General features: G+C 45.0%; 1 protein-coding gene across 4 annotated transcripts in view; it reads right to left on the minus strand.

Moving 5' to 3' along the window:
• Positions 1-13754, minus strand: part of SPECC1 (sperm antigen with calponin homology and coiled-coil domains 1) — a 268607-nt gene that overhangs the window by 19059 nt on the left and 235794 nt on the right. For 3 of the 4 annotated variants that reach the window (XM_087440379.1, XM_014789480.2, XM_087440381.1), the window contains one exon: positions 872-988. The exons of the other annotated variant lie outside the window; for it this stretch is intronic. In XM_087440379.1, coding sequence (XP_087296505.1) covers positions 872-988 — 117 coding nt within the window. The remainder of the gene's footprint in view (positions 1-871; positions 989-13754) is intronic. 4 annotated transcript variants of the gene reach the window in all.

A 13754-nucleotide genomic window follows, 5' to 3' on the forward strand; every position in this document is an offset into this window, starting at 1 on the left:
ATGATGCTTGGCAAGAAACAGCTGTTGAGTGAAAGAGTGCAAGGCCTGGCACGGCACTTTCCAAAGTACACTCTGTGGAATACGATTTTGTAGAATGTTCTGGGTCAGGGTCTGGCAAACTACAGCCCGGGGGCCACCTCTGGCCTACAGACTGTTTTTTAAAATAAAGTTTTATTGGAATACAGCATGCCCATCTGTTTGCATCATCAAGGCCGCTTTAGCACTACAAGGTAGAGCTGAGTAGTGTGACAGACACACAAAGTCTACCATTTGGCCCTTAACAGAAGAAGTTTGCCAACTCTCGTTATAGGAGATTATATTAAAAAAAGAAGGTTCTGTGGATCTGATATATGTTGGGTTAAACAGAGTCACACAAGTTTCTTTAATAAAGGACTTTTTGAAGTCTTTACTGTGCTAACGAGCGTTCATTAGTGTGAATCTTTAAATATGTGATATAATGTACAGTTTCCCAAGCTTATTTGAGCAGGGAACTCTTTTGGTGATGCTTGCTGGTTCTTTGGAAAAGACTTTGAAAAATGCTGACCAAGGTCTCGACACCATGAAGGTGAGATTCAGGGCTTTCTCTGGAAAATGGGTGATAGGAACTTCTCAGAGCCACAGTAAACTGGTCTTCACTGTGTTTTTCTAGGTAACAAGGGGTGTATACTGAGAAGGGAAACTGAGAAGTATTTGCCGAGGGTGGGATTCTACAGGGTAGTCATACACTCAGTAGTTATCTGTGGCTGGTATCAATATCTTAATTTCCTCTTTAAGTCTATGAACCCCATCCCCATTGGGATGTAGAAGTATAATTAGGAATTCCCCTGTGTCTGCTAGAGAACAATGAGAGGTGACCAGGCACGTGACTTACTTTCTCCTGACTGTTCAGCTCCTGGTACGGGATGTGGGCAGGCAGGTAGGTATGGAGGAGAGCACAGAACGCCAAGCCATCACTCCAGCTGCTGCTGAAATTGGTGATATCAATGTTCTGCAGGGGGAAAAGGAGTGTTAATCACCAAACTCTGCAAAGTCACAGAATATGAATGAGACTGTGTGACGATGGGTATCCATCTCTGGGTTTGCAGAAGGCAAGATAAGAAACTACACAGGGCCGGCCCCGTGGCTTAGCGGTTAAGTGCGTGCGCTCTGCTACTGGTGGCCCGGGTTGGGATCCCGGGCGCGCACTGACGCACCGCTTCTCCAGCCATGCTGAGGCCACGTCCCACATACTGCAACTAGAAGGATGTGCAAGTATGATGTACAACTATCTACTGGAGCTTTGGGGAAAAAAAAAGGAGGAGGATTGGCAATAGATGTTAGCTCAGGGCCGGTCTTCCTCACAAAAAAAAAAAAAAAGAAACTACACAAGTCTGCTGGGAGTACATTTAATTTTGGTGCCAGGAATGGCCTGATGTTACCCAAATCCACTCACAGAACAGCATGAAAAAAAGGCTTCTGTGCTTAAAACTCTAGGGAATTTCTGCCCACCCTCCGGTATATTAAAGGCTCTGAGACATCTTATTCTCAAATGAACCCACCTGGTTAGCTTTGTCTATCCAGCACTCCCGGCCTTATTTGACCAAGGAGGAATCATCACCACACGACATCATCATTATATGACAGCATCTCGTATAACCCCAATTAACAACGGGTAGGCCAAGACAAAACAAGAAGATCTTAAGGACCCACATGGCTGGTCTTGCGGCTTGTTCCTGCTACTACACTCTTCTCCCCACAACTTGAGGGGCTCCTCGGAGGGAAAACCCTTCACACTCAACAGTCTCCGTGCTAGCACACCAAACACTCAGGGATAATGAGGCTTCAGGGGGGAAAAGGAGCTCCTCCTTTTCCTGCCGGGGACCCCGGCAGCTGCTTGGTAAATAGTGATACGGCAACCAAAATCCAACTTTACATGGCAGCCCACGGAGAAGACGGCTTCTGACGGCTCAGGTGGGGCCCCTGGTAGCTCCGGGGCACCTCCACCTCTTAGATGCTCACGCCTGTCCCCCACCTGCCTCTTTCTCCCTGACGCTGCTCATCCTAACAGGGTTTTCTCCCCTGGTTCACAAAGCTTGTCCCAGATGAAACGTCAGGTTCCAAAGCTCACTAATTCCTTAACGCTTGGGTTGTTTACACAGTGGCTGCTTAAAGGTACTGAGATAGCCTGTGAGCGGGCCGCGCGAGGGACTCACAAGCGTACACATCTAGGACTCTGCTGAGTTTAGGTCTGTGTTCTGAGCACTTCTGGTGCGATGAGAGGACTCGGGCAAGCGTGGGGCTCCTTCCTGCCATCTCCCCACAGCCACTGCGGGTGGAGGGAGGCAGGGAGGTCCTCCTCCTCAGAACACCCCATCCTGGGAAGCAGGAAGCCAGCAAGGCTGGGAGGTGAAGAGGGGCGGTGAAGAGCCGGCTCTTGCTGGGGAAGTGGACGCTGACTACTTCCCCCTCCCTCTGCTCGGCCGAGTGCAAGGAGGCGGCAGTTTAACTGGCGCCCTGGAAAGGCGACTCCGAGTGTTTCCAGCGGGAGCAACGGCAGTTTGAAAGGAGAGGAAGGGTGAAGAGGAACACGGCATGGGGTTAACCTGGAGCAGGGGAGGGAGACGACGGAATTCTTCTCAAAGTGTCGAGAAGTTCTGAAGAACATACGCTGGCGGAAATGTGTAATAAAATATGGTATAACATGTTTCCTGCGAGGTTTCCTGAGGGTCTGGGAAGCAAATCGCCGGTAATCTCTTGAGCTTTTAATCTCGGTTTTTCTCAGTGTTAGTTCGAGCTAGCTTGGCCCTTAGTGATGAGGTACGTCAAGTGCCTCATTTTACAATAAAGAAACTGAGGCCGGAGGAACTCACACACGTGGTTCACCTGGACGACGGACACGCCAGGAACCCAAGTCCCCAACTTATGGCTGTTTCCATCAAATCTCTTCTCCCTTCTCGCGGGAGTCCAGCATGACCCAGGGGGACCCTAGAACTCCCCCTAGAGCCCCAGCTTTCAGGAGTACGTGGTGGTCTCCAGTCTGCTTTGCAATTACATTCACCCAGGGAAGGCTATCCGGCTGAGAGCAACGACAACCATAACATGCCTCTTCCCTGGTTTTCATGACTCAAGCACGGCCACACTTCACGAGCTGCTAAGTATCAGTGTTACATCAAAGTTTGAGAATGCCCTTATTTGAAGGGGCCCCGTCTCAGTTTTCAGGTTGAATGTGCAATAGCCAGGACTCCTGGTAAGCTGAACATTTGGATTTTTGGCTTCAAAAAGTCTCTCTGAGGCTACCTGATGAGGCCTGGATGCTGCTTTAGAAATGGGAAACACTTCGATTTTATATTTTCTGAAGAGGTTTGTATGTTAAAAAAGCAGAGGAAAGAAACAGGCAGGGCCATGACCTATCCAGTTCATGCAAAGTCTCAGGCATTCAAACCAGATGTTGTGGACATGAGGCCCGGGAAGGGGAGGCAAGGAGCAGGGCGGGCCAGCCTCGGGGAAAACAAGGCATGCTGCTCTTATGGAGATTGAATTCCCATCCTTTCTTTGCCATGCAGAGGTCGTCTGAGACCCCACCTCCAAAGCCATCTCTCACGGTGCTTGTGACCTGGCGGAGGAACGGCAGACTTCATTTCCAGGCACACTGTTGACGGTGACTGTTCATGGTGAGCACTAGGCATCTGCGTAAACGGGGCCGGCACAGCACGGGGGTGTCCTTCCCGAAACGCTGATGCGTGCCTCACTTCACAGTAAAGAAACTGAGGCGGCAGGAGGTGGTGTTTCCATTAGAAAGGCACGTTTGAAACCGAAGGCCAAATTCTCAATGATGGAGATGAATTAAGGGGGGGCCCTTAAATACGAGCCCCCTTGAATATAAAGCTCCCAAAATGGGGGTGGTGAGGGAGTGACATTTGCTGAGTGTCTACAGTGTGCCTGTCACTGTGCATTTGCTCATTCAATTCTCAGAACAACTACGCCCGGTAAGTAGGGTCATACCCATTTTACAGATGAGAAATACTGCTGGTACGGAGTCAGGGTCAACTCCAGTTCCTCTGACTGCGAAGCAGGTCCTGCTTGCTGAGCTGCTTCCTCCCTTCTTCTTTCTTTTCTTCCTCCCTCCCTCCCTGCCTTCCTTCCTTCACAAATTTACTGTACGCCTAAAGCTTCTAATACTTGATAAATCTTTCTTTTCCTAGAACATGAGAACATTTTACACTCTTATCTCTTGTAGCATTTAAGATACAAAACACCATTTTTCTTCATCTGCACAATCTCCAGAAGCATTTTGAGAGGCCAAATGGACCCAGAGGAGTGATGATGCCATCCATCGCACAAAATCAAGAAAGAGCCCAGTATTTTAGTCAACTGAATGCCAATGAAGAACAGCTTTTCATCTATTAAATGTATTACTCTGTAAATGAGTACTAAGTTGAGAGTAAAATCTGGTGAGATCAAAGCCAGGGTTGAAAAATCAATCAAAACGACTGACAACCTGATGAGAGCTCAGAGAGCCCAGACGCTCCAGGACAGACCACAGCCCGCGGCCCCTTTAGGAAAGGGAGACACTCAGGCCGGCTCCATGGCTTAGCGGTTAAGTGCGCGCGCTCCACTGCTGGCGGCCCAGGTTCGGATCCCGGACACACACCAACGCACCGCTTCTCCAGCCATGCTGAGGCCGCATCCTACATACAGCAACTGGAAGGATGTGCAGCTATGACATACAACTATCTACTGGGCCTTTGGGGAGGAAAAAAAGGAGGAGGATTGGCAATAGATGTTTGCTCAGAGCCAGTCTTCCTCAGCAAAAAAAAAAAAAAAAAGAGGAGGATTAGCACAGATGTTAGCTCAGGGCTGATCTTTCTCACACAAAAAAAAAAAAAAAAAAAAAGGGAAAGGGAGACACGCTGTAATGCAGACCCCTGCACTTCAGCAGCAAGACCACGCAAAAATTACACAAGAAAAAGGAGGCAGTGTCCTACCTTTTAAAAAAAGGAATTATGGGGGCCGGCCCAGTGGCATAGCAGTTAAGTGTGTGCGCTCTGCTGTGGCGGCCCAGGGTTTGCAGGTTCGGATCCTGGGTACGCACCGATGTACCGCATGTGAAGCCATGCTGTGGCGGCGTCCCATATAAAGTAGAGGAAGATGGGCACAGATGTTAGCCCAGGGCCAGTCTTCCTCAGCAAAAAGAGGAGGATTGGCATCGGATGTTAGGTTAGGGCTAGTCTTCCTCACCAAAAAAAAAACAAAACAAAAAGGAATTATGGAAATTTCAAATCGAGTCAGGTCCTCAAATCCACATCTAGGTCAGGAAATGCTTCTCTCTCATGTAACTTACACTGGCCATGTCTAAGACTCTGAATTGTTCTGACATGGGCAGAGACGGGCAGTATTCGTAATACTGTATTCATTCCAAGAACATTATCAAACAAAAACTTTACTATTCTTACCTCCGAGTGGAACAACCCCAATTCTAGTTCCCTGAATGTCATTTGAAATTGTCTGTAATTTGTCTATTTGTCTGATAATTACTGTCAAATAATTCTATTTGTCTGTAATTCTATTTTAACAAGAGTACCAACAATTCCCAACTCAACACAGCAGTCTGAAAAGTTAAAAATGTGTGTACATTTATGATATATCAAATAGGATGATGAAGATCAATCTGCAAAGCACCATACAAATCTCAGTGGTTGCTTCTGTTGCTGTCATTACTACAAAAGCAGTGCGTTCCTGCTCACTGAGGTATATGTTGTGAGCTATAAGGTATACTTTAGTGAACGAGGAGTTCGCTGATGTGGTGCGGCACAATTTGGTAATGCTCATGTTCTTCACAGGATTCACGGAGAGCGATGAGTTGATTTATGCTTTATTGGATCTCTCTCCCTTCATTTTGGAAAACCCACATCACTCGAATTACTGTTCACCTGTGGACCCATCTACAGAATGCTGCAGCCTGCATTCCAGTGGGATGCTGGATGCTCATCGGCAGACCCGCGGGGGTGCAGGGGAAGATAAGAACGGCAGTAGGGTGGCCTTGCTGAGCAGGAAAAAGAGGCAGTATTAAGCGGTCCCCGGGCTTCATCAGGGACGGCACAGTCTACCCAGGAGGTCCTGTGGACGGGGTCGTGCGGACAGTTCAGGAATGTCGATGGCAGCACGCTGTCCACCAGGGCTCTGGGTGGCTGGTTTCTCTGGACTAGAAAAGCATCCAGGGGGCAGCGAGGCAGGGTAGGTGGGTCCCAGAAAAGTGGGCTAAGATCCAGTCCCATTGTAGCGACCAGAGAGGTCAAGGAAACCACGGCAGGAAGGTACTCATATGAACTGGACTGATGTACTGGGTAACAGGCAGAAAGACAGCAGTTTCTGGTACATGGGTGGCTGGGCCAGTCCCGAGCATCCCAAGAACCAAGGCAAGTACTTATTCCAGGCCCTACCCCTGGATGGGGATGAAAAGCCTTATTTCTGGTTAGGGATGATCAGGATTGGCTTGGCCTTAGAGTGGCTGGGGTGGGGTGGAGGTGGCGAGTCTTGCTGAGCTGATGGACAATAGTCCTCAATGCTCACAGATGCAGCCTCTGACTTAGGACAAAGATTGAAGATAATAAGACAAATACCCTAAGGGGTGTTAATATGATATCCTCCTTTTCCTAATTATCATTCAGCTGAATCTTAGGGGTTCATCAAAAGAATAACTTAGAGGAAAATGGAACATGACCAACAAGGCATTCTACAGGATACATCTTCAATTATTTTCCTTGTTATTTATTCCTGAATAAAATTGACTAGGATAATTGTTATCTTTGACTGGAAGTTAGTAACCAGAAGGGGGCATGAAGAGGATTCTTGGGTGCTGGAAATGCTGTGTTTCCAGACCTGGATTCTAATAACATGGGTATATTCACTTTGTGAAAATTCATCGAGCTGTACACTTACATGTTATACCTCAGTAAAAAAAAAAAAAAGAAGGAGAGAGGGAGGAGGGGATAGAGGGGAAGGGGAGGGAGAGAGGGAGGGAGAGAAGCAGAGAAGACAGACAGACCCTGACCATCTTAAGGGGCTGAACTGCGGCTGTTAAAAGAAGGCTAACAATCTGGAATTTATGCGCTATAAGATTTAAACTGGGGGAAAAAGGAGAGCAATGAGCAAAAAAAAACCTTGCTGCTTATTTTCCAAAGGAAATAAATGGTAATTACTCACTGCAAATTATCTTTTAGCTTTCTCTAGGATGTAAACACCTTAGAGATATTTCTGAGGGAGAGAAAACTCTGGGGAAAGGAAGTCTCAGATATAAAGAGGGAACATTCCAAGCATCTCCAAAATAGGTTAAGTTTCTCAGAGTGCTTAGAAGAAAATTTCGTAAGATATAGCATTTTGTCCTCAGTGCCGCAAAAGTGAATACATTGAAGAGTGCGTGGGAAGAGAAACTAACTTTAGTGACTCTTTAGAATACTCTCAGAGTGGTTGAGACTGTAGACAAAGTGCTACCAGAGTGAGTGTCGAGGCAGAACTCCTAAATAACACAGCAGGACAGAGCAAAGCAAAACCCAACAACCCACAGCATTTGCTTCTGGAAGGTTCACTTCATTTGCCTTTTGTTGCCTGGAAACACCAACATCTGGTGAAAACATTAACCACTGGGGAGAGAAGCTGCAGAGCACGTACTGAACTGCGACCTGTGCTAACTTCCAGGGAGGACACAGCTGGATTCCAAGGCTGCCTGACCTCATTCCCAGCACTTCATCTTCTCTGAGGACCTCTAGGTTCCTTCATTAGATCTCTATGAATAGGTTGACTCTGTGTGCACCAAAAGAAAAGTTCAAAAAAGTTAAAAAGAAAAAAGGCAAAGCTCCTGGGAAGAAGACAGGAAACTGATTAGAAAATGCAGTCTGTTCACTGCTGCAGGAACTAGCTGTCCTGGGCACACGGTGACCTAAACACCCTCATTCCTGGGACCCCTCTGGGGCTTTTTTTAACAGGTCTTTATTGTCACAGCTGTAGAATCAGACCAAGTTGTTTTTCTGGGGGGAGGAAGGAATGTAACCATTTACAGATCATATAGGATAAAGGAAGCTCATTCCTCACTAAGGTTCGGCATGTGTAGGAAGAGCCCTGGGGGACCATGCTTACTTTGAAGATTTGGTGAGAAAACACAAAGAGCACATGCACATATCAGTGGGTTCCCGTGAAATCTCAACACATGCAGCCTACGCTCCCTTCCCTGCACATGGATTCCGTGTTCATTCCTTGCTTCTGGCAGATGTCGAGCCCCATCCAATTCTAGTACCTCTGTTCCAATCTCAGCCTATCCGGTAAACCTCGAGTGGTCTAGCCCTCAGCCATGGACTCACGGAGACCCGTGCACGGACTGCTGGGTCCCCTCTCTGCACTGCTTCTTCCTTTTTGATGCCCCATCCCACAGAATGTCACTGTTTTGGCTGCCCACTCTGATCACTGCCTCCTCAGCTCAGAGGACTGGGGTCTCAGATCACACTCCAGCTCTCTGACTGTGATATGGAGACTGTTCCCAAGCAGGGGGCTGGTGAGCATGGGATCACCTCATGAGTTTCCCTCCTCTCGGAGGTTAGTTGCCTGCAGATAAGTTCCAGACGGCTAAATTTAAAAACCAAAATTAAACATTATTAGAATATAGATGAATAGGTTTATAATCTTTGGAAAGAAAGCCATCTAAGGCACAAAATGCAAAAAGCATAAAAGAAAGGATTGAGAAAATGGATTACATAAAATTCACTTTCTGTATGACAAAAATTAAAAACAACATATATACATATATAGCAAATTACTAATATCCAGGATATATTCCTATAATCAATAAGAAAGAGATAAAGAACTCAAGTAAACATGGGCAGAGGAATGAACCACTAATGCACTGACGAGGAAATACATGCTCGGAAACATATAAAAAGGTATTCAGTCTCACCACAAAATAAAAATAGTGAAATATTTTCACTCATCAAATTGGCAAAAATTAAAAACACTGTTAATTCAGAGTTAATGCAGATGTGGGGAAATGGGTATTCTTTTTTTTTTTTTTAATTTTATTTATTTTTCCCCCAAAGCCCCAGTAGATAGTTGTATGTCATAGTTGCACATCCTTCTAGTTGCTGTATATGGGACGTGGCCCCAGCATGGCCAGAGAAGCGGTGCGTTGGTGTGCGCCTGGGATCTGAACCCGGGCCGCCTGCAGCGGAGCGCGCGCACTCAACCACCAAGCCACGGGGCCGGCCCGGGGAAATGGGTATTCTTATATTGGCTGATAGGAATATAAATTGGTACAAGGTAGGCAACTTGGAAGCATGTTTTTAGAAAATGAAAATATGATTTGACCCAGTAATTTCACATCTACACATTTATTTTTGAGGAAATAGTCACACATCTGCCCAAAGACACACCTACAAGAATGTTTACTGCAGCATTATTGTTCAGAATGAGGAACTAGAAATACCCCAGTTGTCTATTTTAAGCTAACTAAACTTTTTTTATTGAAAATTTTTATAAAAAACAATCTATAACTCGGTTTTATGAGCAGTAGTCATTCCTGTGAAACTCATGGGAAAACTCTGATGCTCTGGTTTTTGATGTGTTTGCTATATGCAATACGTTCTAGATAATTAGCATTTTTCACTAATTATTGGATAAATGTCAACCCAGAGGGTTGGTCCGGTAATTTTCTACATTATCAGTGACTTAGTTGAGGAAATCTGGGAGGGACAGAGAATAACAAATGGATAGATTCAGAATCCAAAAAGATTTCAACAGGCCAGAAACAGGAACCAAATTAGGTGACATGACATTTAACTTAATTATTTTTCTTCTTCTTTTTGTGTGTGTTTTCCAATTTTTGTACAATGATCATGTATTTACTTTTATAATTAGGAAAAATAACACACGTTATTAAAAACATTAATGATATCACATATAGACAAAATAGGCCAATGCAGATTTCCAGGTAATGAATGAATAAGAATCCTAATAATTGTATGTTTCTATGTTGAACAGATCCTGGGGTAATATCCTCTTTCTTTTTTTCCAAAACCTTTAAAGAAGAAAAGCAAAGACCTGTCTATACATGAGGAAAGGAAGAAGCAATTAAGAACTTGCCAGAATGGCAGGCTAGAGATCTTAACTTTTTTTTCCTTATGTGCTAGATTAAAGGCAGCTACGGATTCTCTGAAATCTTCCAATTGAGTGGTGGAGTCCAATTCTCCTCCTCTTGAATCTGAGCTGGCCTTAATAATTTGCTTGAATGTGGAGGAAGTGACATTTAGGACTCCCAAGGCTAAACAAGAAGACTTCAGCTTTTACTCAGGCCTCCTGGAACACTCGCTGGGAACCCTGAGGCTTCTGAGGTGTGCGGAAGCCCATGTCAGCCCAGTGCAGAGGCCATCTGGAGAGAGACCAGCCAGCCCCCCAGCTGTTCTAGCCTCTGGCCATTTGAGGCCCCAGACATGTTGGAGCAGAAAAGAGTCGGGCCTAAATTGCAGACTTGTGAACAAAATAAACATTGCTGTTATTCTAATCCACTAAGTTTTGGGGTAGTTTGTTATGCAGCTATAGTTAACTCAGAACACTTTACTTCTTTTACATCTGCCGCAAAGGGGAGAATGGAAACCAACCTTTTGTTTCTCAAGCAAATAACTTTGGGGTTTTCTTGGAATTCCTTTCCTTTTCAGATTCAGATTTTCATATTATTGCTTTAATCATTATTTCTCTATTTAAGATCATCTCCCAAATAAAGTCTGAAAACTTTTGCTTATTTTTTAAGATTTTAAAACATGTGGCCCTACCCAATCTAATCAATATTCAACACGAGCCATAGGAACCACATTCAGGTCTGTTTCCACTGTTTGTGTTAACCCTTCTGGAACACCTACGGTGGGTGAGAATGGGTTACGAAGTAGGGGCCTTATCTACCACAGCTGTGTAGTGTATTTTCAATCAGGCAGGGCAAACACACCTCATTATTACTCTTTCTCAAAATTTTCTTGGCTGTCTTACTTGTTTGTTCTTCCAGGTGAACTTTTAACTATTTTAAGTTCAAATAAAAAAAGAAACCCTGATGGGATTTTAACTGGAATTGATGTAAATTTAGAGACTAATTTGGAATAATTTACTTTTTAATGATTCTTTCCACTCTTTACCTCTGTTGAAGAAATTGAGGGTCTGAGACCTGGAAGAGTAGATCAGAGTGGCGAGTATAGGAAGGAGCGCCCTTTGCTTTACATGGCGAGGACCAAAGGGTTAAGTTACAAGGGATAATAGCGCAGCAATATCCTCTGCAGATGAGAGCTTTCTAATGACAAAAGGGCTGCTGTGTCTCCAGAGATGCGTAGGCAGATACTGCACAACCTCTCCCTGGAGAAAGAATCAAAAGGATAGAGACGTCAGAAGAGTGGCGGGAGCTCTATCTTGCTTGCTTCCTCCTTCACTTCCTCCTTTTAATTTAACGAACACTCGAGAGTCCTCACCCATGATGTCTCCTCCTTGGTGCTCTTTGGCCTTGACATCGTGACACTTGGTCCAGTTTCACTGCAAGTGCCCTGCTGCCTGACACCTCCAGAACCATCCAGCTGGGTCCACACCCATGCTTCCCTCCCTGCCCAGCAGCTCAACTAACAGGGCTGGCCCCACACAGCCAACGCTGTTGAAGAAAGATGAACGGCTGTGGCTCAGCATAGAAACTTCTATTCTTCTACAGCTCCCTGTGAGCAGGTCTCTTCTCTCCCCTCAGCTTGGCTCCCAAGTGGTTCTCTGCCATGTTCTATCCCCAGGCCCAGACCATGTGCTACATCTCCAGAGAAAACACTTTTCTGGAATTTTCATCCTCTCCTTTCCTCTATTGCCTTTCTGTTGAGTTGATTATCTCTTTTTCATTAATTTCATTACCTCCTTGGCTTACTTTTTCTAAAAAAAAATCCCAGTTATTTGCAGCTCTGCTGGTTCCATTCACTCTAGAATCACCCAGTCACCTACTTTCCAGGCTCAGTAATCCATTAGCACCCCTGAACCCCACCTTTCTTCTAGCTGAGAGCTTATCTATATTCACCAGTCACCTAAGGAAATGTTAAAGAAACCTTTTTATGAACCATCTGCACTAATGGGTGAACTCTCTAGGCTGGAAGTAGAGCCCAACTCGTGGCTCTTAAATCTATAATTACGGCCAGCAAACGTTCATTAAGCCCCTCTAAGTGTACGGTGCCGAGGGATGGACAAACACAATGAAGCATGTCCCTGGCCTGAACGGTTCAGCACATATAGCAGAGCAGGCAGGGCAAGGCAAACTGTGAGTCTGGGATGTGGAGGAGGCATGATGTGGTCTGGGCTGCAGAGAGTGAGCAAATCGTGGACGGGATTTCCCGTGTAGTTCTCGGAACACTGGAGACACAAGTCTGTTTTTTGTTTTCTAATTTTGAGCTGATAATCAGACTGAATGAGCCGTGGCAAACCAAAATATAAACGACTCTAAGGAGGAAAAAAAACAAACCCAAATTGTGACCAGCTCCTAGGCCTGGGTCTTCCTCTGTCACTGAAGCAGCTGTGTGACCGCGACTTTAGGCAAGTGATTCAATGTTCTGTCCTTCAGTTTCCTCATCTCTCAGAGGATGCGCTCGGATTATTAATGGTTCTGAAATGATGAGCTATAGAACCTCTTCTTCCAACTGAAGTTGCTGCAGAAGCTTTTTCTAAAGCTGAGTTTGAAAACCACAAGATTAAATGATCTCTTGCCAGCTTCTTTTGCATCCTTCCCTGTGTATTCTATCCCGCATTGTCCAATACAGTAGCCACTAGCCACACGTGGCTATTTAAATTAGTTAAAATTAAATAAAATTTAAAATGGTTTCTCAGTCACATTAGCCACCTTTTAAGTGCCCAAGAGCCACAAGTGGCTAGTGGCTACCATACTGGACGGCGCTGCTCTGCCCTTTTACAAATACGTATATATACTTGCTCTCTTTTAATGCCAATGGTAGCATGCTATGCACACTGTTCTGCATCCTGATTTTTTCCCACTTACTGAGATCTATAGAGACAGGTCCTTTCACTACATATGGAGAAACAGTTAAAGTAGAGACTAGGACGCTGGATTCTGAAGCCAGAAGCCCTGTCACTTAACTGGTTGTATGACTGTGAGCAATTACTTAACTTCTTTGTGCCTCAGTTTCCGTATCCTTAAAATGGATATGGAATAGATACCTCATAGGACTGGAGTCCAGATTAAAGGCACAAATGACATGTAAAGCACTTGGGACAACGTCTGCCGTATGGTAAATACTCAATAAACGCTAGCTCACTTTTCATCACCATTAGCTACTCCATTCTTTTCTAACGGCTACGTATGGGTCCATCCTATGGAGGGATACAACATTCTGTTCAGGTTGTTTCCAGTCTTTTGTTATTACTCTGCACACACGTGGAATAAATTATGACGGATTCTGCCAAACTGCCCTCAAAGAGGTTCCTTCACCTTATACTCCTCCCACCCCTGAACATACAAGTGACTACTTCCCTACACACTCATAAGAGAACCCACAAAGTTGCAGAGAGCAACAGGATTTTGTCCACCATATAATGCTTTAGCACTGTGAACAGGATATTTTTAGTAAGGGAAAACATTTTTTTAAGGGAAATGGCCCTTCTATATTTTTGGATGCACTTACCAAGAAAATAATACATAATAACTAAACAATTTGCTCTAAGGAATTCTGTTCCAAGACCAAGTTTAATTTATACTAGATAAATAATCTTCAACC

Source organism: Ceratotherium simum, chromosome 16 (assembly GCF_057802395.1).
Source record: "Ceratotherium simum simum isolate JZ-2026a chromosome 16, ASM5780239v1, whole genome shotgun sequence".
Lineage (NCBI taxonomy): Eukaryota > Metazoa > Chordata > Mammalia > Perissodactyla > Rhinocerotidae > Ceratotherium > Ceratotherium simum.